This window comes from Diaphorina citri, unplaced genomic scaffold (genome assembly GCF_000475195.1).
Source record: "Diaphorina citri unplaced genomic scaffold, Diaci psyllid genome assembly version 1.1 scaffold455, whole genome shotgun sequence".
Classification (NCBI taxonomy): domain Eukaryota; kingdom Metazoa; phylum Arthropoda; class Insecta; order Hemiptera; family Psyllidae; genus Diaphorina; species Diaphorina citri.
The window spans coordinates 57,039-79,988 of record NW_007377890.1 but is presented as its reverse complement, the minus strand read 5'-3'; the positions used below and the strand labels follow the sequence as shown (position 1 = coordinate 79,988).

Below are 22,950 nucleotides of genomic sequence, written 5' to 3'. Positions count from 1 at the left end.
TTACAGTACCCTCTAAGATCAAACCTCCTAAGAAAGCCTTAGGAAGGGGGATTTTATTATTATGTTAAGGCGGTCTCTTCTTGATCCCCTGTGTACCGCGTCCACTTTAGTTTAGGACTATTGCACTGCCTACAAAGGGGGAAAAAGTCGAACATTTTGTTGATTCCAGGACTCAGTTCGCTGGCCAAACCCTGGAACGGGCGTCTATCCCCTAACGCCTCCGGTACTTGGAAAGCCTCCCTGTTAGATCAGCATCAATACCTCGACATAGACCTGGGTAATATTGAACCCGTGTACGGGGTTCGAACCCGGGGTAGTCCAGAGGCATACGAGTTCGTCACCAGCTTCAAGGTCATGTACAGTACGGACGGAGTGAGATATAGTTATGTGATGGGAGCTGATGATCAACCTCAGGTAATAACCAAATTGTTACTCTTATTTCCCATCAGCTCCCATAGTGTAGTGGTCACTACGCTTGCCTTGCACGCAGGAGACCCGGGTTCGATTCCCGGCGGGGTAAAAAAAAAATATGCAAATGATTGATTCCGTGACTGGCTGTTGCGGAGCCAACTCAGCCTCGTTAGGAAAATGAGTGCCAGCATGGTAGGGAAACATTGGGTGCTGAAAATATTGAGATTTTTGGAAAATCCTACAATGCTCTAGTGAGCACCAAAATTATGATATAATAACACAAAGAAACGGCATTAATTTATTTATCAGCCGAAATTTTATTCCTCTAAATTTCGCCTCTTCATTTCTTTTTCATCGTTCTCAGATATTCCGTGGACCAATCAACAATCACGACACCGAAGTGACCTATTTCCCTCAACCAATAGAAGCGCGGCATGTCCGCATTAATCCGCACACCTGGACCAATGAGATCGCTCTAAACGTGGACGTGCTAGGCTGTAAGGTCACTCAGAGGCAAAGTTCTATCCCGAAGACTACCAGAGCCCCTATGTGTCGAGATGAGATGGGACTACAGACCGGCCTCATGTCACCTTCACAGATCAGCACATCTTCGTCACAGGTATGTGAGATTTATAAAGGAACGAAAATTCAAATCAAATCATGAATTTTTGTGGAGATAGAGGAACTTACATAGGTAATGCTGGTACTGACTGAGCTAGATTGATCTCGGTAGGTAATTGTGAAAATGAGGTGTCACCAATCGCCACTTTAAATTCACCAGAATGCATCCGTCGGTGTGAAAGAACAAAAAATAACGAAACGTTATACCTACATAGGTATATAGGTATCCATCTCTTTTACCTACGTTCTGACAAGTTGGTCACCCATTTACTGATACCTATAATGACCGATAGTAGACGAGGTATACAAATATCGACGGAAAAACTAGTAGTCAAACGGACCTACCAAGGAAAATGGACATACCGCTATTTTCCCATTAGGAGAATGACCGATTGTCCTGGTAAACCATAATCATATCTGCAACATTCTGCACCTTGCTAGTTGCTACCTTATCTTGGAAGATACCACTTCTATATGTGTCTTGGAAGATGCTACTTACTGAAATTGCCGTGTCAGATCTGCTGGTAAGTATGTTTTCAGTTATAAGTACATTTTCAGTTATGATGTGATGAGTATATACATTTTCAGTTATGTTTTTCATACGCTTTTCCAATGGTGTTTACAATTGGATCTCGGCATAGACTTGTCTGTAATACAATCACCGTTATTGCTATGGTTAGTAGTCTGTTTGTAGAGAAGTACCGGACGATCTGATGATATGTGTCAGAATATCACATCAGTAAAAGAAGTATACGTAGATGTTGTTGTTCCTATAGATTATAGAAGTATAGCTAGTAGCTAGATGTTGTTGTTGTTGTTGTTGTTGTTGTTGTTGTTGTTGTTGTTGTTGTTGTTGTTGTTTTGCTAACGTTGCGTTAGACAGCTTTTAAGAGGTTGGATAGAGGGAGCTGTAACTGCTAAGGTCTTATCTTCCCGGTCTTAAACGAAGAGAGAAGAAAGTCAGGATAGGAGAAAGCCAGCCTTTCCGAGAACGAACATTATCCGTTCAGGATAAAATCCGCCCCGGGCGGGAATCGAACCCGCGGCCTAGTGCTTACAGGGTAGACGAGGTACCAACCAAGCTTACTAGGCTGGCTGTCCTGACCTCAAACTGACAGTCTCAATAAAGCACATCTTGTCCTCAGGTGAAAGTCTCTAAAGCACCATGCCTCCTATCTCACGGACGTGGAAAGTAAATAAAGCAATCGAAAAAAGAAGGAAGACAGGATAGGAGAAAGCCAGCCGTTCCGAGAACGAACATTATCCGTTCAGGATAAAATCCGCCCCGGGCAGGAATCGAACCCGTGGCCTAGCGCTTACAGGGTAGACGAGGTACCAACCAAGCTTACTAGGCTGGCTGTCCTGACCTCAAACTGACAGTCTCAATAAAGCACATCTTGTCCTCAGCTGAAAGTCTCTAAAGCACCATGCCTCCTATCTCACGGACGTGGAAAGTAAATAAAGTTCTACTCTTGTTCATGTTTCAGGTGTTCCCTGGTAATTTTGACCCGACCACGTTGCACACTGTATATTTTGACGTCCCTATCAAGGCGAGAATGATTAGGATCAACCCCGTCAAATGGCACAATGGTATAGCTCTGCGTCTTGAGGTCCTAGGCTGCTTTGAACCATACCGTAAGTTGAAAATTTATAATCATCATTATTTTATTTGTGTTGACATTAATTTATTTGTGTTAAAGCAGAACCTTTCACAACTTTTGTGGATATCACTGCATTACTTTGCAATCAATTTCAATCATCTTTTTACACTGGTAATGCCGCAACTGGTCGCTACTCGATTAAAGTAGCTACTCAATTGTCTTCACGAGGCTTAATGCAACCCGATCTCCAAACACGGAGCCGAAAAAACTCCGACCTCACGGGGAAACGAACCCGGGACCTCCGGAGTGCAAACCTACTCGGCCACGGAGGTTGTATAAAAATTGAATTTTCGACCTTTTACAGTTATTTTTTCGGAGTTTTGACCTCAGATTTGGATTTTTCCCAACTTTTTACATAGGAATCGACCATTTATTTATAATTCTTACCCATTTGCAACTCCTCCATTGTCTTCACGAGGCTTAATGCACCCCAAACTCCAAGCACAGAGCCGAAAAAAAAAACTCGGCCACGGAGGCTACTTTATAAAGGAATTGATGTTAAGCATCAATGCTCGTCTTACCCGATCTCCAAACACGGAGCCGAAAAAACTCAGACCCCACGGGGAATCGAACCCGGGACCTCCGGATTGCACACCTACTCGGCCACGGAGGTTGTTCTCTATCATATAATATGCTGTATAGTTTATTAATTTCAACCTCCCCCCTTATTCTCTCTTCCAGCCACCCCTACAATACCCTCCACCTTCCCCATCACTACTACCACCACTCCTACCCCTACCCAACCACGAGAATGTAAGACGTGTCCGGGTCTCGAACCCGAGGTCTTCCTGTGTGTATGCGAGAGTCAGGACTACTGGGATGGAAACCAATGTGTTAACCGAACCCAATGTCCTTGCTACGAGCCTCAGAAGACGTAAGTTATAGAACTGAACTTTGTTTTTTAGGTTACAAAAATTTCAGCTTTTAAAGCTATAACGCTAAGAGCAAGTTTCCAATTTTCCGAAGACACTTCTGATAGCACCATTCCATTCTATTCTGTTCCATTCCACAGCCAGGAGGTTTGTTCTACGAGAGCGAATGTGAACTCTGTCAATGTCTCAACAACCACTACACCTGTGATACGTCCATCTGTCAATCCCCTACTACAGCTGAGACTACTCTGGCCCCTACTACTATAGCTGAGACCACTCTGTCCCCTACAAGTCCAGAGGAGACCTATTCTGTTCCATTCCACAGCCAGGAGGTTTGTTCTACGAGAGCGAATGTGAACTCTGTCAATGTCTCAACAACCACTACACCTGTGACACGTCCATCTGTCAATCCCCTACTACAGTTGAGACTACTCTGTCCCCTACCACTGTAGCAGAAACCACTCTGTCCCCTACAAGTCCAGAGGAGACAACTCGGTCTAGCACGACTGTAGACACACCCACATCACCTGAGACTACTTCGGAAGACACTACTAGTGAAGCCCCTACTACTAGTCCAGCCCCTACTACTAGTCCAGCCCCTACAACTACCAGCCCAGCCCCTACTACCAGTCCAACCCATACTACCCATGCACCTACTACTACCAGCCCAGCCCCTACTACCAGACCAGTCCCTACTACCCATGCACCTACTACTACCAGCCCAGCCCCTACTACCATGGCCAATATAATCATCGTTAAGAGCACCGTTACGCCACCTGCTCCTTGTGTGTTCAATATTACCTCCTTATTGGAAGAAGTGCCTGATACTGCCTTCTCTGCCAGTTCCTATATTGATGGTAAGGAAGTACTTTGGTATAATTAGGGCCATTGGCTATGTTTAGTCACTGCGATCTAGTTAGATCTTTTGTGATTTAAGGATGTGCTTACTGAACTTGGCTGAGAGGGTAACGCGTCTGCCTATTAAGCGATAGGTCGCAAGTTCGATTCCCACCCGGGGCGGATTTTATCCAAAACAGATGAGGTTCGTTCTCGGAACGTCTGGCTTTCTACTACTGTCCTGTCTTTCTTCTCTCTTCGCTTTCGGGACGATAAAACCTTAGCAGTTTTAGTTCCCTCTGTCAAACCTAAAATAATCTTAGGCCAGCCACTCACTATCAGGTAGATCAGACAGGTACACCTGATCAGGTCCGCCTGTCAGGTCTATCTGATAGTGAATAGCTGGCCTTAGGAAAGGAGAAGAAACACTCAAACTTTTTGTTGATTCCAGGACTCAGTTCGCTGGCCAAACCCTGGAACGGGCGTCTATCCCCTAACGCCTCCGGTACTTGGAAAGCCTCCCTGTTAGATCAGCATCAATACCTGGACATAGACCTGGGTAATATTGAACCAGTGTACGGGGTTCGAACCCGGGGTAGTCCAGAGGCATACGAGTTCGTCACCAGCTTCAAGGTCATGTACAGTACGGACGGAGTGAGATATAGTTATGTGATGGGAGCTGATGATCAACCTCAGGTAATAACCAAATTGTTACTGTTATTTCCCATCAGCTCCCATAGTGTAGTGGTCACTGCACGCGGGAGACCCTGGTTCGATTCCCGCGGGATCAAAAAATTTGTATCATGCAAATGATTTATTCCGTGACTATCTGTTGTGGGACCCACTTAGCCTCGTGAGGAAAATGAGTAGTTATGTATAATATACGAGTAAATGCGCATAGCGACCGGTGCCAGCATGGTAGGTAAACATTGGGTGCTAGATTATTGAGATGTTTTAAAAATCCTACAGTAGGCACCAAAGTTGTGATATAATAACACAAAGAAACGGCATTTGTTTATTTATCAGCTGTTTTATAGCTAGCTTTCTTGAGACAAAATTTTATCCCTCAAAAATTCGCCACTTGAATTTATTTTCTATTGTTCACAGATATTCCGTGGACCAATCAACAATCACGACACCGAAGTGACCTACTTCCCTCAACCAATAGAAGCGCGACATATTCGCATCAACCCGCACACCTGGACCAATGAGATCGCTCTAAACGTGGACGTCCTAGGCTGTAAGGTCACTCAGAGGCGAACTTCTATCCCGAAGACTACCAGACCCCCTATGTGTCGAGATGAGATGGGACTACAGACCGGCCTCATGTCACCTTCACAGATCAGCACATCTTCGTCACAGGTATGTGAGATTTATAAAGGAACGAAAATTCAAATCAAATCATGAATTTTTGTGGTAAAGCAGATTACTGCATAAGTGCCTCCTTTACTATTAATTTTCATCTACTCATATCGTCAATTTACACTAGTAATGCCGCCACTGGTCGCTACTCAATTGAAGTAGCTACTCAATTGTCCTCACGAGGCTGAATGCACCCCAAACTCCAAGCACAGAGCCGAAAAAAAAAACTCGCCCATGGAGGCGAGAATGTAAGACGTGTCCGGGTCTCGAACCCGAGGTCTTCCTGTGTGTATGCGAGAGTCAGGACTACTGGGATGGAAACCAATGTGTCAACCGAACCCAATGTCCTTGCTACGAGCCTCAGAAGACGTAAGTTATAGACCTGAACTTTTTTTTTTTTTTTAGGTTACAAAAATTTCAGCTTTTAAAGCTATACTTAAAAAGCCCATTCGGCGCGAACGACCTACTGCCCGTAGTGTTAAAGCGCCTAAAAAGAAAAAAAAAACACTCAGACATAGCGCATAGCTGTAGGGGCAACCGCCCCAAAAGATGTTTTAACTGCCCCAAAAGATGTTTTAACTGCCCCAAAAGATGGGTTGAGCTTATACGAATCTACGAGGTTGTTAAAAAGAGAGGTTGTGGTAGAGAGAACTGTAGCAACTGAGGTCTTATCGGCCCGCAATCGAAGAGAGGAGGACATGATAGGAGAAAGCCCGCCGTTCCGAGAACGAACTTTATCTGTTTGGGATGAAATCCGCCCCGGGAGGGAATCGAACCCGCTACCTAGCACTTACAAGGAAGACGCGCTACCCTCCAAGCTAACTAGGCTGGCATAGAAGCTTTTACTTTTTAATACTTTTACATAATTACATTACTTTTACATAATTACATTACTTTTACATTTAATACTGTACATTTTAATACTTTTAAAACGACTTCATACGTTTAAGTAATACTACTTTTTCTTGTTTCTTTCACAGACATGAACTAGCGCCATTAAAGGACATGAAGATCTACGAGGTTGTTAAAAAGAGAGGTTGTGGTAGAGAGAACTGTAGCAACTGAGGTCTTATCGGCCCGCAATCGAAGAGAGGAGGACAGGATAGGAGAAAGTCAGTCGTTCGTAGAACGAACTTTATCTGTTTGGGATGAAATCCGCCCCGGGAGGGAATCGAACCCGCTACCTAGCGCTTACGAGGCAGACGCGCTACCCTCCAAGCTAACTAGGCTGACATAGAAACTTTTACTGTACATTTTAATACTTTCAAAACGACTTCATACGTTTAATACTACTTTTTCTTGTTTCTTTCACAGGCATGAACTAGCGCCATTAAAGGACATGAAGGTGAAACACCATAGTGTTGGAACGACTTATATTACAGAGTCCTGTGAACAATGTACGTGCGGTATTGGAGGAGTGCCCATCTGTGAGAAGAAACATTGCGAAAAGTGTCCACAAGTAAGTACAAAGTTAACATTCTCTAACCTCTAAATTTTCAAGCTTATCTAAATAAGCAGGAGGTTCCAGGCTCCGTTGTGGACACACTGGTGCGAGGGTCCACGGTCCATGGTCGCCGTTGTGGACGCGTACTTAGGGTTGATCGCTCGATTATCAGGATCGTTTTACCTTCTGGAAAGGATATGGACAAACTCGTTTTCTTATAAAAATAAATATTTCCATTAGTGAAATTACGTATGAATATTTAAAGAAACCACTTACCAATGAAATTTTGTCAACCAATCCGCAGGGTCTGAGAAGCAGGATGAGTGAATCTTGTGAGTGTTCCTGTGAGCCCTGTCCATCCGGTACGAAGCTATGTCCTACGTATTTTTGACTTGACTTTATAGACCCATAGTGGGAATCGGGCTTAATGCCAGCCACTCTGACCGTCTGACAGACAGTCTGAGCGTGAATGGCGGGAAAATCTGTAACATTAGGCTTCACTTTTATTGCAGTAGTTGACTATCTAGAATTCAGTAACCTTGTATGAGATGATTCAAAATAGATCAGTTGCGTTTACTTGGGTGATGTTTCAAAGTCATAGAGCAGGAAAAATGAGGACCAACGGAATTTTTCTTTTTCTTCTACGACTTCTAGATCCCGAGATAAATCGATTAAAAAAATGCCGGTAAATCGTGAACTTTGACGTCACGGCATACGCTCCCGTAGGCGATGACGTCACATCAAATGTCCCGAGCAAATCTCCCTCGTAGGCAACGCATTAATGTGTTTGTGCGCATACATTTCTACGCAGTTCTTTCTGCTCTTCTGCTAACGTGCTTGCATAGTGGCGCTACCTAGCGGACAAAAATAGCAACTGCGTTAAGTCTGACGTCACAAATCTTTGAACTCTTTCATTATAAAAATTGAATTTTCGACCTTTTACAGTTATTTTTTCGGAGTTTTGACCTCAGATTTGGATTTTTCCCAACTTTTTACATAGGAATCGACCATTTATTTATAATTCTTACCCATTTGCAACTCCTCCATTGTCTTCACGAGGCTTAATGCACCCCAAACTCCAAGCACAGAGCCGAAAAAAAAAACTCGGCCACGGAGGCTACTTTATAAAGGAATTGATGTTAAGCATCAATGCTCGTCTTACCCGATCTCCAAACACGGAGCCGAAAAAACTCAGACCCCACGGGGAATCGAACCCGGGACCTCCGGATTGCACACCTACTCGGCCACGGAGGTTGTTCTCTATCATATAATATGCTGTATAGTTTATTAATTTCAACCTCCCCCCTTATTCTCTCTTCCAGCCACCCCTACAATACCCTCCACCTTCCCCATCACTACTACCACCACTCCTACCCCTACCCAACCACGAGAATGTAAGACGTGTACGGGTCTCGAACCCGAGGTCTTCCTGTGTGTATGCGAGAGTCAGGACTACTGGGATGGAAACCAATGTGTCAACCGAACCCAATGTCCTTGCTACGAGCCTCAGAAGACGTAAGTTATAGAACTGAACTTTTTTTTTGGTTACAAAAATTTCAGCTTTTAAAGCTATACTTAAAAAGCCCATTCGGCGCGAACGACCTACTGCCCGTAGTGTTAAAGCGCCTAAAAGGGGGGGGGGAAACAAAAAAAAAAAAACGAACAAACAAAAACACTCTGAGACATAGCGCATAGCTGTAGGGGCAACCGCCCTAAAAGATGTTTTAACCGCCCCAAAAGATGGGTTGAGCTTATACGAATCTACGAAGTTGTTAAAAAGAGAGGTTGTGGTAGACAGAACTGTAATACCTGAAGTCTTATCGGCCCGCAATCGAAGAGAGGAGGACAGGATAGGAGAAAGCCAGCCGTTCCGAGAACGAACTTTATCTGTTTGGGATGAAATCCGCCCCGGGAGGGAATCGAACCCGCGACCTAGCGTTTACAAGGCAGACGCGCTACCCTCCAAGCTAACTAGGCTGGCATAGAAGCTTTTACTTTTTAATACTTTTACATAATTACATTACTTTTACATTTTACTTTTACATAATACTTTTACATTTAATACTGTACAATTTAATACTTTTAAAACGACTTCATACGTTTAATACTACTTTTTCTTGTTTTACTTTTACATAATACTTTTACATTTAATACTGTACAATTTAATACTTTTAAAACGACTTCATACGTTTAATACTACTTTTTCTTGTTTCTTTCACAGGCATGAACTAGCGCCAATAAAGGACATGAAGGTGAAACACCATAATGTTGGAACGACTTATATTACAGAGTCCTGTGAACAATGTACGTGCGGTATTGGAGGAGTGCCCATCTGTGAGAAGAAACATTGCGAAAAGTGTCCACAAGTAAGTACAAAGTTAACATTCTAACCTCTAAATTTTCAAGCTTATCTAAATAAGCAGGAGGTTCCAGGCTCCGTTGTGGACACACTGGTGCGAGGGTCCATGGTCCATGGTCGCCGTTGTGGACGGGTACTTAAATTCTAACCTCTAAATTTTCAAGCTTATCTAAATAAGCAGGAGGTTCCAGGCTCCGTTGTGGACACACTGGTGCGAGGGTCCATGGTCACCGTTGTGGACGCGTACTTAGGGTTGATCGCTCGATTATCAGGATCATTTTACCTTCTGGAAAGGATATAGACAAACTCGTTTTCTTATAAAAATAAATATTTCCATTAGTGAAATTACGTATGAATATTTAAAGAAACCACTTACAAATGAAATTTTGTCAACCAAAACGCAGGGTCTGAGAAGCAAGATGAGCGAATCTTGTGAGTGTTCCTGTGAGCCCTGTCCATCTGGTACAAAGCTATGTCCAACTTCTAACATCTGTCTGAACGCTACTCAATGGTGTGATGGCGTGAAAGACTGCCCGGATGATGAAATGCACTGCGAGGACACCCGCAGAACTCCCATCATACCTGTTCCTCATAGTGGTAAACAATGAATTGTTCGCTTTGGATGTTGATTTTTTTTAAATAATTCAGGACCTAAGGGATTTCTTGAATCAAGACTAGTCAAGTGCTTGTTGAAGAGTTCGGTCATGAGAAACTAGGGGCTTTTTTCGAAACCAAACTGACCAGAAGAATTATTCATGTTCACACAATACTCTGAATAATTCAGGCAAAATGAAGAATAATTCTGACAACACTAAAAACACCTCAATTCATAGCTCAAATTTCAAACTTCTTTGTCGGTACCCAAGTTGTAAAAAGTAAAAACCCTGTTTGAATAATTCGGACTAAATTAAAAACCCCACAATTCATAGCTCAAATTTGAAAAAATGCACTGCGAGGACACCCGCAGAACTCCCATCATACCTGTTCCTCATAGTGGTAAACAATGAATTATTCGCTTTGGATTTTGATTTCTTAAAATAATTCAGGACCTAAGGGATTTCTTGGATCAAGACTAGTCAGGTGCTTGTTGAAGAGTTTGGTCATGAGAAACTAGGGGCTTTTTTTCGAAACCAAACTAACCAGACGAATTATTCATGTTCACACAATACTCTGAATAATTCAGGCAAAATGAAGAATAATTCTGACAACACTAAAAACGCCTCAATTCAAATTTCAAACTTCTTTGTCAGTACCCAAGTTGTAAAAAGTATAAAAACCCTGTGTGAATAATTCGGACTAAATTAAAAATCCCTCAATTCATAGCTCAAATTTCAATGCACTGCGAGGACACCCGCAGAACTCCCATCATACCTGTTCCTCATAGTGGTAAACAATGAATTATTCGCTTTGGATTTTGATTTTTTTTAATAATTCAGGACCTAAGTGATTTCTTGGATCAAGGCTAGTCAGGTGCTTGTTGAAGAGTTTGGTCATGAAAAACTAGGGGCTTTTTTCGAAACCAAACTGACCAGACGAATTATTCATATTCAGACAAGACTCTGAATAATTCAGGCAAAATGAATAATAATTCTGACAACACTAAAAACGCCTCAATTCATAGCTCAAATTTGTTTGTCGGTACCCAAGTTGTAAAAAGTAAAAACCCTGTTTGAATAATTCGGACTAAATTAAAAACCCCACAATTCATAGCTCAAATTTCAAACTTCTTTGTCGGTACCCAAGTTGTAAAAGCCCTGTTATCTTTCTTTCAGCTGAAATCAAGACTTGCCCGGCCGTATCGTGTCCGAAAGGTTTTGTCGCTAACCTGACCTCCCGACCTCACGAGGCTGTAGAATGGTCGCCATTCGGGAGTCAAACCCATTCGTCCTTCTTCAAAACCGAGCATAAGACCGTGAAACATTTCGTTCGGAAGACAGGTAAGTTATACTAGTTCATTATGTTCTGCATTCAGGATTTAAAATAGTCAGCCCAGTTAGCTTGGAAGGTAAGCCTGGGTTGCGGATTCGATTTCCGCCGTTTTTTTTATTACCAACATAGGTATAATATATATTTTTTTTTAACCAAGTTATACTAGTTCATTATGTTCTGAATTCAGGATTTAAAATAGTCAGCCCAGTCAGCTTGGAAGGTAAGCCTGGGTTGCGGATTCGATTTCCGCCGTTTTTTTTTTTTTTAGTACCAACATAGGTATAATATATTTATTTTTTTAACATGTAACATTTCAAAGACAAAACATTAATAGTAGCATATCACTGTCCTATAAGCTCAAGGCTTGTGTAGGACATTGTTGGGGGTGCACTTTATCCTAAACAGATATAAGTAGGTTGCGTTTCTCTGAACGGTTGGTTTTCTCCTTTCCTGTTTTTAACATGTAACATTTCAAAGACAAAACATTAATAGTAGCATATCACTGTCCTATAAGCTCAAGGCTTGTGTAGGACATTGTTGGGAGTGCACTTTATCCTAAACAGATATAGGTTGTGTTTCTCGGAACGGCTGGTTTTCTACTTTCCTGTCCCCCTACTCTTCGATTTCAGGATTATAAGACCTCCGTTGTTACATTTCCCTCTATCAAAAATAAAAAGTTAGGAAATGGAACTCTTGGCTTTCTTTTTTGTAACAAGCTTTGTATGCTGTCCCCCTACTCTTCGATTTCAGGATTATAAGACCTCCGTTGTTACATTTCCCTCTATCAAAAATAAAAAGTTAGGAAATGGAACTGTTGGCTTTCTTTTTTGTAACAAGCTTTGTATGCTCCAAGTGAACAGAAAATCTGCCATATTCTAACGTCTTCCAAGTTATCAAGGTAGGAAACAACTCTTGACTTTCTTTTTTGCAACAAGCTTAAGCTTAGTATGTTTCAAGTGATCAGAAAATCCATCATAGCGTCTTCCAAGTGACAGCGTAACAACGCCCCGTTCCCCATCTCACAGGTAACTCGAAATCCGCAATGATCTACAAGCGCACTCACCACATCATCACAGAGCAAATCATCGAGGACATTAACGGCGAGAGCAGCGCCCCTAGTGACCAATGTCCGGAGATCTCACAGGTAACTCGAAATCCGCAATGATCTACAAGCGCACTCACCACATCATCACAGAGCAAATCATCGAGGACATTAACGGCGAAAGTGGTTCCCCTACCGACCAATGCCCCGAATACCAATGCGTTCCCTTGGTAACCAACGAGTTGACCTGCTCCCTCCGACCCAAATGCCCGGAGACCTACGAACTCGTGGTCGAACGAAGCGAACAAGACAAATGCCCCGTGTATTTCTGTAGGCCGCGCCGTGCGCCCGATGCAACCTGCAATGTGACGGGCCGGACCTTCCACACGTTTGACACGACGGAGTACAAGTACGATGTGTGCTCGCATGTGCTGGCCACTAGCAAACATGGCACCTGGAAGATAACACGTGAGTATAAACTTTAACTTGCTTTCTCCAGAAACAATATCTGGGTTCCTTCTTTGTTCTCAGTGTATCTACAGAATCTTCAGATAATTTTCAAAGGGAAAAGTTTGTATGTGTGGTTAGAGCAAAAATTTCCGTGGTAAGATGTAAACGTAAAGGAGTTGAAGACAATACGTTAAACGATGGCCCGTTGGGACGATATCAATTAGTCTCAGTTGATCTCCAGGACTCCAGGTCTTAAAAGATAGACTGTGATTACAGATTTCATAAATAGTCAGCCTCTACCTATGTACATATACAGAATAGTTTAACTTTTGATCTTCAATTCATCACTGCAACCTTTTCTTCTTATGGTCTTAGCTAACCTCCCTGTTTGTATGCTTTCAGTGAAGAAATCCTGCGCCTACATCGGTCAATGTTCCAAATCTATCATCGTTCATCAGTTCAACCAAACGATAGAAATGATGAGTAACTTGACCATCTTGTACAATGGCTTCGAATACAATGTGGCACAGGTACCTAAGCCAAATTTTATCGAATGCTCTTTTAGGATTTTTTCCCCTGATCTACAGAATCTTCAGATAATTTTCAAAGGGAAAAGTTTGTATGTGTGGTTAGAGCAAAAATTTCCGTGGTAAGATGTAAAGGAGTTGAAGACAATACCTTAAACGATGGCCCGTTGGGGCGATATCAATTAGTCTCAGTTGATCTCCAGGACTCCAGGTCTTAAAAGATAGACTGTGATTACAGATTTCATAAATAGTCAGCCTTTACCTATGTATGTACATATACAGAATAGTTTAACGTTTGATCTTTAATTCTTTACAGCAGCCTTTTCTTCAAATATGGTCCTAGCTAACCTCCCTGTTGTATGCTTTCAGTGAAGAAATCTCATAATCTCAAGTGGTCCGCGAGATTTTTGGTTTATCAATAGTGGTCCGCCAATTCTAAAAGGTTAAGAACCCCTGATCTACAGAATCTTCAGATAATTTTCAAAGGGAAAAGTTTGTATGTGTGGTTAGAGCAAAAATTTCCGTGGTAAGATGTAAAGGAGTTGAAGACAATACCTTAAACGATGGCCCGTTGGGGCGATATCAATTAGTCTCAGTTGATCTCCAGGTCTGAAAAGATAGACTGTGATTACAGATTTCATAAATAGTCAGCCTCTACCTATGTACATATACAGAATAGTTTTACTTTTGATCTTTAATTCTTTACAGCAGCCTTTTCTTCAAATATGGTCCTAGCCAACCTCCCTGTTGTATGTTTTCAGTGAAGAAATCCTGCGCCTACATCGGTCAATGTTCCAAATCTATCATCGTTCATCAGTTCAACCAAACGATAGAAATGATGAGTAACTTGACCATCTTGTACAATGGCTTTGAATACAATGTGGCACAGGTAAGCCAAATTTTATCGAATGCTTTTTTAGGATTTTTCAAATCTTTATTTTATATGCTCGAATGCTTGAATTTTGAATTAATATTTGAAACAAAGAATAATGAGAGGCACCTTGTTACCTATTTTGTTTTCTTTAGACTGCTAAAGTAGGCCAACAAGGTATATTGTTTTCCATTAGGTATGGATGATCTATGTAGAAAAAAAAACTTGAATATTAAAAATATTAATCATAATACTTAATAATAATTGAAGAAAAAAATAAATTCTTCTTATATTATAAGGTACCTATGTACTTATTAAAGTTTACGATTTTGTGTTTCATAGGTCCAAAAGATTTGTGATCAAGAAGAGACCTTCCGCATCAAGCAAGTCAGTGATTCGTATCTCGTATTTGGGAGTGTCCTAGAGTTCTCCATCATTTGGGACCGGCAAGGCAATGTGAAACTGACGGTAAGTTGCTCCAAATTTTCAGAGTTTGAAATACAGTACAGGGAAGAAACAAAGGGGCCCTAAATACGGCCCTGGTGTAAAGGGACTTTTAGTCTCATTCGATCATGGTAATAATAGTCTCTGGAGTGGAAGGTAACCACCAGGCGAGGTTAACGCCGGAGGTGTTCTCTACCATTATAATGTGGTCAAATTCTCAAATACATGTACCTATATAAGGATAAAATTCTATACCTCGGCTGAGATCGAAAATACGCCCACTGTTTACGAGGCGAGCGTCTTGACCACTACGCCACCAAGGCAGGATAAACACGGTACTTATTCTATTCTGAAACCAGTTTTGCCTTTGAGACTTTACTCATCTTGAAACTCGCCTCCTTATTCCAGGTGCCAGCAACGCTGGTCGGGTCGGTTGTAGGTCTGTGCGGCTATTTCGACGGCATTCGAGACAACGACAAGACTAAGCCAGACGGACAGATGGCGCTGTCTTCTAGTGAATTTGGAGACTCTTGGCGAGATGATGGGAATGCAAGCCAGACGGACAGATGGCGCTGTCTTCTAGTGAATTCGGAGACTCTTGGCGAGATGATGGCAATGCGTCCAATGTGTGCGAAACCAAAGTGTGCCCCATTGAGATCCAGAACAAGGCGTGGGAATTCTGCAAGGTAAACAACAACAATTAGTAGCTATTGGTACCAGTGTTTATATAAAATACTGGCTCTCAAGTCCCACTGTATAATAATACTGGGAATTCTGCAAGGTAAACAACAACAATTAGTAGCTATTGGTACCAGTGTTTATATAAAATACTGGCTCTCAAGTCCCACTGTATAAAAATACTAAACTAAACTAGACTTGACTAGACTATACCAGAGTAGAAGGTAACCCGTAGGCTGTAGGCGAGGTTAACGTCAGAGGCGTTCTCTACCACCTAACCTTGTTTGTTTTTTTTTTAAAGAGGTTTGTTAGAAAAAAGTAGGTAACTGTAACGGCTGATGATATGTTATCGTGAATTTGAAGAGAGAATGAGGTACATATAGAAGAAAGCTAACCTTTCCGAGAATGAACCTTACCAGAGTAGAAGGTAACCCGTAGGCTGTAGGCGAGGTTAACGTCAGAGGCGTTCTCTACCACCTAACCTTGTTTGTTTTTTTTTTAAGAGGTTTGTTAGAAAAAAGTAGGTAACTGTAACGGCTGATGATATCTTATCGTGAATTTGAAGAGAGAATGAGGTATAGAAGAAAGCTAACCTTTCCGAGAATGAACCTTATCTGTTTAGGATAAAATCCGCCCCAGGCGGGAATCGAACCCGCGACCAGAGTTTAAAGGGTAGGGGCTCTACCCACCAAGCTAGGCTGGCCGTCCCAAAATTGAAGAGAGAAGGAGCACGGTACATGAAAAATCCAGGCGTTCCGAGAACGAAATCAAACACCGCACACAAACAATTTATTACTTTCTCTATTCCCAGGTATTGGAAAAGTCCCCACTGGACCGTTGTGGCGCTGTTATCAACATAGACCAGCATATGTCAGACTGTGTGGAGTCCATGTGCTTGTGTTTAGAGTCCAATGGCCGGACAGAAGACGAATGCAAGTGTAGCACACTAGACGCCTTTGTCACCAAGTGCAGACAAATTGACTCTGGTGTGGACTTGGCTGGGTGGCGAGTCACACATAACTGTGGTAAGTAGATGTGCTAAGAAAATTATTTTGGGGTGGATACTGAACAAGTTAATAAGGTAAAATTGAAGAGAGAAGGAGCACGGTACATGAAAAATCCAGGCGTTCCGAGAACGAAATCAAACACCGCACACAAACAATTTATTACTATCTCTATTCCCAGGTATTGGAAAAGTCCCCACTGGACCGTTGTGGCGCTGTTATCAAAATAGACCAGCATATGTCAGACTGTGTGGAGTCCATGTGCTTGTGTTTAGAGTCCAATGGTCGGACAGAAGACGAATGCAAGTGTAGCACACTAGACGCCTTTGTCACCAAGTGCAGACAAATTGACTCTGGTGTGGACTTGGCTGGGTGGCGAGTCACACATAACTGTGGTAAGTAGATGTGCTAAGAAAATTATTTTGGGGTTGATATTTCCGAACCTCCGTGGCCGAGTGGGTATCACACTAGGTTTTGCACGCAGGAGGTCCCGGGTTCGATTTCTGGCGGGGTCGAAGTTTTTTTATCACACTAGGTTTTGCACGCAGGAGGTCCCGGGTTCGAATTCCGGCGGGGTCGAAGTTTTTTCGGCTCTATGCTGGGAGTTCGAGGTCATGAGGACAAATGAGTAGTTACTTTAATCGAGTAGCGACCAGTGGCGACATTACCAGTGTAAAAACTAAAGTCGTGAGAAACCCTAGTTCCTTTTGAGCTTTTTCCCTAAATAGCGGAACTTTGATCCGCATTAACGGCCAAACCGTACCTTCTGGAAACAGGACCCAAGGATACTTTTGATCCACATAGTTTATCGAATCTCTGTGCCAAGTTCGAGCGACTTTGGCTGAAATCTAAATTTATCAGGTATTTTACTCCACTCTGTTTCTGCATTTTCAGCTGTAGAATGTCCCCATCCTCTGGTATACAAGGAGTGTTACGAGCGTGTGTGTGAGCCTGGCTGTACAGATCTCATGTCCTCCGATCCATGCCCACTTACACCGGGCAATTGCTTCCCTGGATGCTACTGTCCTGAGGGATACGTCAGAGAGGGAAATCAATGTGTTAAACCCACCGATTGTCGGGACTGTAAGTATCCACCTACTTTTGTTCTTAGAAAGAAAAAAATGCTTATTTGTTTTGCTCGAATATGACGAAAGAGTTCCTTCACCTCAGTAGTTGAGGATAAAATTCCATTCCTCGCCTAGGATTGAACTCACGCTCTTCTGATTACTCTAGCTTCGTGGGGACATGACAACTACACCAATCTACGAATCTTTGCTCTTGGCTGTGGGTTGGTATCTCAGAAAGTGACTTCTAAAACAAAAATGAAATTTCCTCTCAGGTGTGTGCGACGGATTTGGCAAGTCCCACTTCCTCACATTCGACAAGGTGGACTACTCGTTTTCCTCCAACTGTTCCTACGTCCTCCTGGAAACCACGCCCAAATTTAAGTCCGACTCCGGGGTTCGAGCTGTGGTCACAAATGAACCATGCCACCAGGAGCTAGATGAAACGTGTGTGAAGAGTATCACGCTATTCTACAAGGAACACACAGTGGCGGTCTCCAGTCTAGGATATCGAGAGGAGCTGGGCGTGATGTTTGATCAGAAGGAGGTGACGAGGTTCCCCTACGCCACTGACGTGTTCAATGTCTCGTGGATCCCCGGGTCTGGAGTTGAGATTAGCATACCAGAGGTGAGTACCAGTGGCGTACCAGTTTTGGAGCCCTCGCGCAAGATTTATTCAGAGACAAGAACACCAGAAAGTAACACGTTAAAATATTTAGAATCGAAATATAAAGATGTGTCCAAACAAAGTCGACCGGCCTTCCCCTAGGCCACTGACGTGTTCAATGTCTCGTGGATCCCCGGGTCTGGAGTTGAGATTAGCATACCAGAGGTGAGTACCAGTGGCGGGCATATGTACTTTTTTTCCCCCGCGCAAGATTTATTCAGAGACAAGAACACCAGAAAGTAACACGTTAAAATATTTAGAATTGAAATATATAAAGATGTGTCCAAACAAAGTCGACCGGCCGTCGATCGACGAGGTGATTCCCTGTTGTCCCTGTCTAACGGCTGTCAGGACTACATTTGCCGTAAGTTATTATTTATTAGTCTTTATTACCTATGTATTTAATTTCATGTAAAGCCTTCTAACCTAAAGTCATTTTGGATATTTTTAGCTATCTTGCCACTTTACTTATGAAATGGACTTCCTCAATAGTTGTCATCATGTACTCCTCACTTTAGGAAATAGGGATTCTTTCTGCTGTCAATATGGGTCTGAATAGTCCCTTTACTTCAGGAGAACTCTACCGTTCGAATTCCGGCGGGGTCGAAGTTTTTTCGGCTCTATGCTGGGAGTTCGAGGTCATGAGGACAAATGAGTAGTTACTTTAATCGAGTAGCGACCAGTGGCGACATTACCAGTGTAAAAACTAAAGTCGTGAGAAACCCTAGTTCCTTTTGAGCTTTTTCCCTAAATAGCGGAACCTTGATCCGCATTAACGGCCAAACCGTACCATCTGGAAACAGGGCCCAAGGATACTTTTGATCTCACTAGACGCCTTTGTCACCAAGTGCAGACAAATTGACTCTGGTGTGGACTTGGCTGGGTGGCGAGTCACACATAACTGTGGTAAGTAAACCGTGGCCGAGTGGATATCACACTAGGTTTTGCACGCAGGAGGTCCCGGGTTCGAATTCCGGCGGGGTCGAAGTTTTTTCGGCTCTATGCTGGGAGTTCGAGGTCATGAGGACAAATGAGTAGTTACTTTAATCGAGTAGCGACCAGTGGCGACATTACCAGTGTAAAAACTAAAGTCGTGAGAAACCCTAGTTCCTTTTGAGCTTTTTCCCTAAATAGCGGAACTTTGATCCGCATTAACGGCCAAACCGTACCTTCTGGAAACAGGACCCAAGGATACTTTTGATCCACATAGTTTATCGAATCTCTGTGCCAAGTTCGAGCGACTTTGGCTGAAATCTAAATTTATCAGGTATTTTACTCCACTCTGTTTTTACATTTTCAGCTGTAGAATGTCCCCATCCTCTGGTATACAAGGAGTGTTATGAGCGTGTGTGTGAGCCTGGCTGCTTTCAGCTGTAGAATGTCCCCATCCTCTGGTATACAAGGAGTGTTACGAGCGTGTGTGTGAGCCTGGCTGTACAGATCTCATGTCCTCTGATCCATGCCCACTTACACCGGGCAATTGCTTCCCTGGATGCTACTGTCCTGAGGGATACGTTAGAGAGGGAAATCAATGTGTTAAACCCACCGATTGTCGGGACTGTAAGTATCCACCTACTTTTGTTCTTAGAAAGAATAAAATGCTCATTTGTATTGCTCGAATATGACTAAAGAGTTCCTTCACCCCAGTAGTTGAGGATAAAATTCCATTCCTCGCCTAGGATTGAACCCACGCTCGTACAAATTTTTGTCGATGGTGGGATTCGAACCCGGGACCTTCTGCATGGCAAGCAAGCGCGTTACCACTGGACCAACCGTTCTGATTACTCTAGCTTCGTGGGGACATGACAACTACACCAATCTACGAATCTTTGCTCTTGGCTGGGGGTTGGCATCTCAGAAAGTGACTTCTAAAACAAAAATAAAATTTCCTCTCAGGTGTGTGCGACGGATTTGGCAAGTCCCACTTCCTCACATTCGACAAGGTGGACTACTCCTTCTCCTCCAACTGCTCCTACGTCCTCCTGGAAACCACGCCCAAATTTAAGTCCGAAAGTCCCACTTCCTCACATTCGACAAGGTGGACTACTCGTTTTCCTCCAACTGTTCCTACGTCCTCCTGGAAACCACGCCCAAATTTACCGCTCCTACCTTCCCATCTGTACTACGATGCTACCCAGGGTCTATGTGGTAGCTGCAATTTGAACCAGACAGATGATTTGGCCTTAGCCAATGGTATTGTGGCAGACAGTGTCGACCAGTTTGTTACCGGATGGAAGTATCTTGATGTCAACAAGTCACTCGGTAAGATCTTTGTTTTTAGCTGAATCCCCTTTAGGGGTGAGTTTTTTTCCCCCAAAAATTTTTGATACAAGCTACTGTAAGTGCTAAAACTAAGAGAAAAGGAAGACAGGATAGGAGAAAGCTAATTGTCCCGAAAACTAGCCTTATCTCTTTGGGATAAAATCTTCCTCGGGCGGGAATCGAACCCACCTAACATCTTACCTTTGTAGATACTCCACTTTGTTCATTTCTCTTTTCCTCGTTCTCACTTCTTCCTCTCTCTTATTTTTCTCTTCTTCTAACACTCTTATAAAAGGAAGAAAAAAATATCAGTCATCTTACCTTAGTAGATACTCCACTTTGTTCATTTCTCTTTTCCTCGTTCTCACTTCTTCCTCTCTCTTATTTTTCTCTTCTTCTAACACTCTCATAAAAGGAAGAAAAAATTATCATTAGTCATCTGTCATCTGTAATCGTTATCCTCAACTATATCTCCTCGCCAGGTTTCAACGATATGTGTTTGGTGGCTACTCACGAGAAGGAGTGTATGCCTCCTCCTGTACATGTAGACCCGTGTATGGTCTTACTGGATGAGATTCGATTTGGTAGATGTCACCCTATTATAGCTGCTCAAGACTATGTCGACAGGTATGCATTTGTGACCTAGGTAAAAAAACCTCGCCAGGTTTCAACGATATGTGTTTGGTGGCTACTCACGAGAAGGAGTGTATGCCTCCTCCTGTACATGTAGACCCGTGTATGGTTCTACTGGATGAGATCCGATTCGGTAGATGTCACCCAATCATAGCTGCTCAAGACTATGTCGACAGGTATGCATTTGTGACCTAGGTAAAAAGGGGAATTCCAAATTTAACTCAACAAATTTTCATTTAATTTGTTTGGTTAGTTCGGTTTTCATGAAATTGTTGAGAAGATCAGTGGTTGAGTGGAAGTGCTCCTTCAGGAGATCAGGAGAACACAGACAATAAATAAAAAAAGTTCAACTCTTAAAGGATATCCTTGCTTATATTTTGGTTAACTAAGGGGCATTTAGTTTTTCCCTTCCTCCTCTTCCTTCTCCACCCCCTCCTTCTCCTCTTCCTTCTCCTCCTCCTCCTCGCCTCCTCCTCCTCCTCTTCCTTTGTAAGTACCGCTGAGTTCCGCAGTATCTCATTGGATAATATCATCATGTCCATCTGTCAGACGATGTCCGATATAATTTTCACTAACACATCACAAAGTACAGAAGGTTTCGTTTCATGTTTCAAATCTAATCTAACTCTCCTCCTTCTCCTCCTCCTCCTCCTCTTTCTTTGTAAGTACCGCTGAGTTCCGCAGTATCTCATTGGATAATAGCATCATGTCCATCTGTCAGACAATGTCCGATATAATTTTCACTAACACATCACAAAGTACAGAAGGTTTCGTTTCATGTTTCAAATCTAATGTAACTTCCAGAGTAGCATGTAATCTAACTTCCAGAGTAGCATACGTAGGAGAAAATTGTTTCTTTTATTTTACAGGGTATATTCCAATTTCTCTGAGAATTTTGCAAAATCTAATCTAACTTCCAGAGTAGCATACGTAGGAGAAAATTGTTTCTTTTATTTTACAGGGTATATTCCAATTTCTCTGAGAATTTTGCAATCAGAGTAGCATACGTAGGAGAAAATTGTTTCTTTTATTTTACAGGGTATATTCCAATTTCTCTGAGAATTTTGCAATCTTTGCATGTATTCATTTTTTTTACCACATTGCATAACTAGTTGTGAAAGTAGGCTGTTGTAAAAATGGAATTTATATGTAATTTTGGGTTAGGGTCGCCTAGGTTTTTTACCTTTTGGGAGTATTCATTTTGCATTTGGGTAAGAAAACTGGACAATTTTAGACAAATTTCGTATGCATATATGCATCTTGATGTGCATTTCATGTTTATTTGTCCTGGAGACAGCCTGTTGGTAGGGAAAAGCTTGAAATTCTATCCCAGAGAAAAAGAAAAGGAAAGTTTTTTCTCTCTCGCCTTTATACGAGTAAGATCTTTCTTTTTTTTCCTCCGTTTTCTTTCCTGTGATGTCAAAGCTCATTTTTTTCTCTCACATGTGTGGAAAAGCTTCTCCAGGTTTTCTTTGAAGGTTCTTTTTTTATTTATTCTGCTTAAATATTTATTAGACTGTTCGATGCCAAACGGCCTCAAATTGTCTGAAGGTGTGTCCAAACATACGTCGACTGAACCGTGCACTTCCTCGACAAAATAGATTCACCTCGTCGATCGATCTGTTTACCACATTGCATAACTAGTTGTGAAAGTAGGCTGTTGTAAAAATGGAATTTATATGTAATTTTGGGTTAGGGTCGCCTAGGTTCTTTACCTTTTGAGAGGGTAAGAAAACTGGACAATTTTAGACAAATTTCGTATGCATTTATGCATCTTGATGTGCATTTCATGTTTATTTGTCCTGGAGGCAG

General features: G+C 42.3%; 1 protein-coding gene across 1 annotated transcript in view; it reads left to right on the top strand.

Moving 5' to 3' along the window:
• Positions 1–21,151, top strand: part of LOC103508987 (hemocytin-like) — a 42,559-nt gene extending 21,408 nt beyond the window's left edge. Inside the window, exons 25-49 of the mRNA XM_026823442.1 lie at positions 2,520–2,667; positions 3,375–3,567; positions 7,079–7,223; positions 7,513–7,589; positions 7,979–7,983; positions 8,531–8,723; positions 9,430–9,574; positions 9,972–10,164; positions 11,340–11,504; positions 12,522–12,631; positions 12,751–13,006; positions 13,391–13,543; positions 14,277–14,404; positions 14,729–14,854; positions 15,239–15,368; positions 15,437–15,516; positions 16,320–16,533; positions 16,582–16,589; positions 16,694–16,907; positions 17,407–17,595; positions 17,852–18,204; positions 19,047–19,149; positions 19,615–19,803; positions 20,140–20,505; positions 20,988–21,151. Coding sequence (XP_026679243.1) covers positions 2,520–2,667; positions 3,375–3,567; positions 7,079–7,223; positions 7,513–7,589; positions 7,979–7,983; positions 8,531–8,723; positions 9,430–9,574; positions 9,972–10,164; positions 11,340–11,504; positions 12,522–12,631; positions 12,751–13,006; positions 13,391–13,543; positions 14,277–14,404; positions 14,729–14,854; positions 15,239–15,368; positions 15,437–15,516; positions 16,320–16,533; positions 16,582–16,589; positions 16,694–16,907; positions 17,407–17,595; positions 17,852–18,204; positions 19,047–19,149; positions 19,615–19,803; positions 20,140–20,505; positions 20,988–21,151 — 4,047 coding nt within the window. The remainder of the gene's footprint in view (positions 1–2,519; positions 2,668–3,374; positions 3,568–7,078; positions 7,224–7,512; positions 7,590–7,978; positions 7,984–8,530; positions 8,724–9,429; positions 9,575–9,971; positions 10,165–11,339; positions 11,505–12,521; positions 12,632–12,750; positions 13,007–13,390; positions 13,544–14,276; positions 14,405–14,728; positions 14,855–15,238; positions 15,369–15,436; positions 15,517–16,319; positions 16,534–16,581; positions 16,590–16,693; positions 16,908–17,406; positions 17,596–17,851; positions 18,205–19,046; positions 19,150–19,614; positions 19,804–20,139; positions 20,506–20,987) is intronic.
• Positions 21,152–22,950: the final 1,799 nt, after the last annotated feature.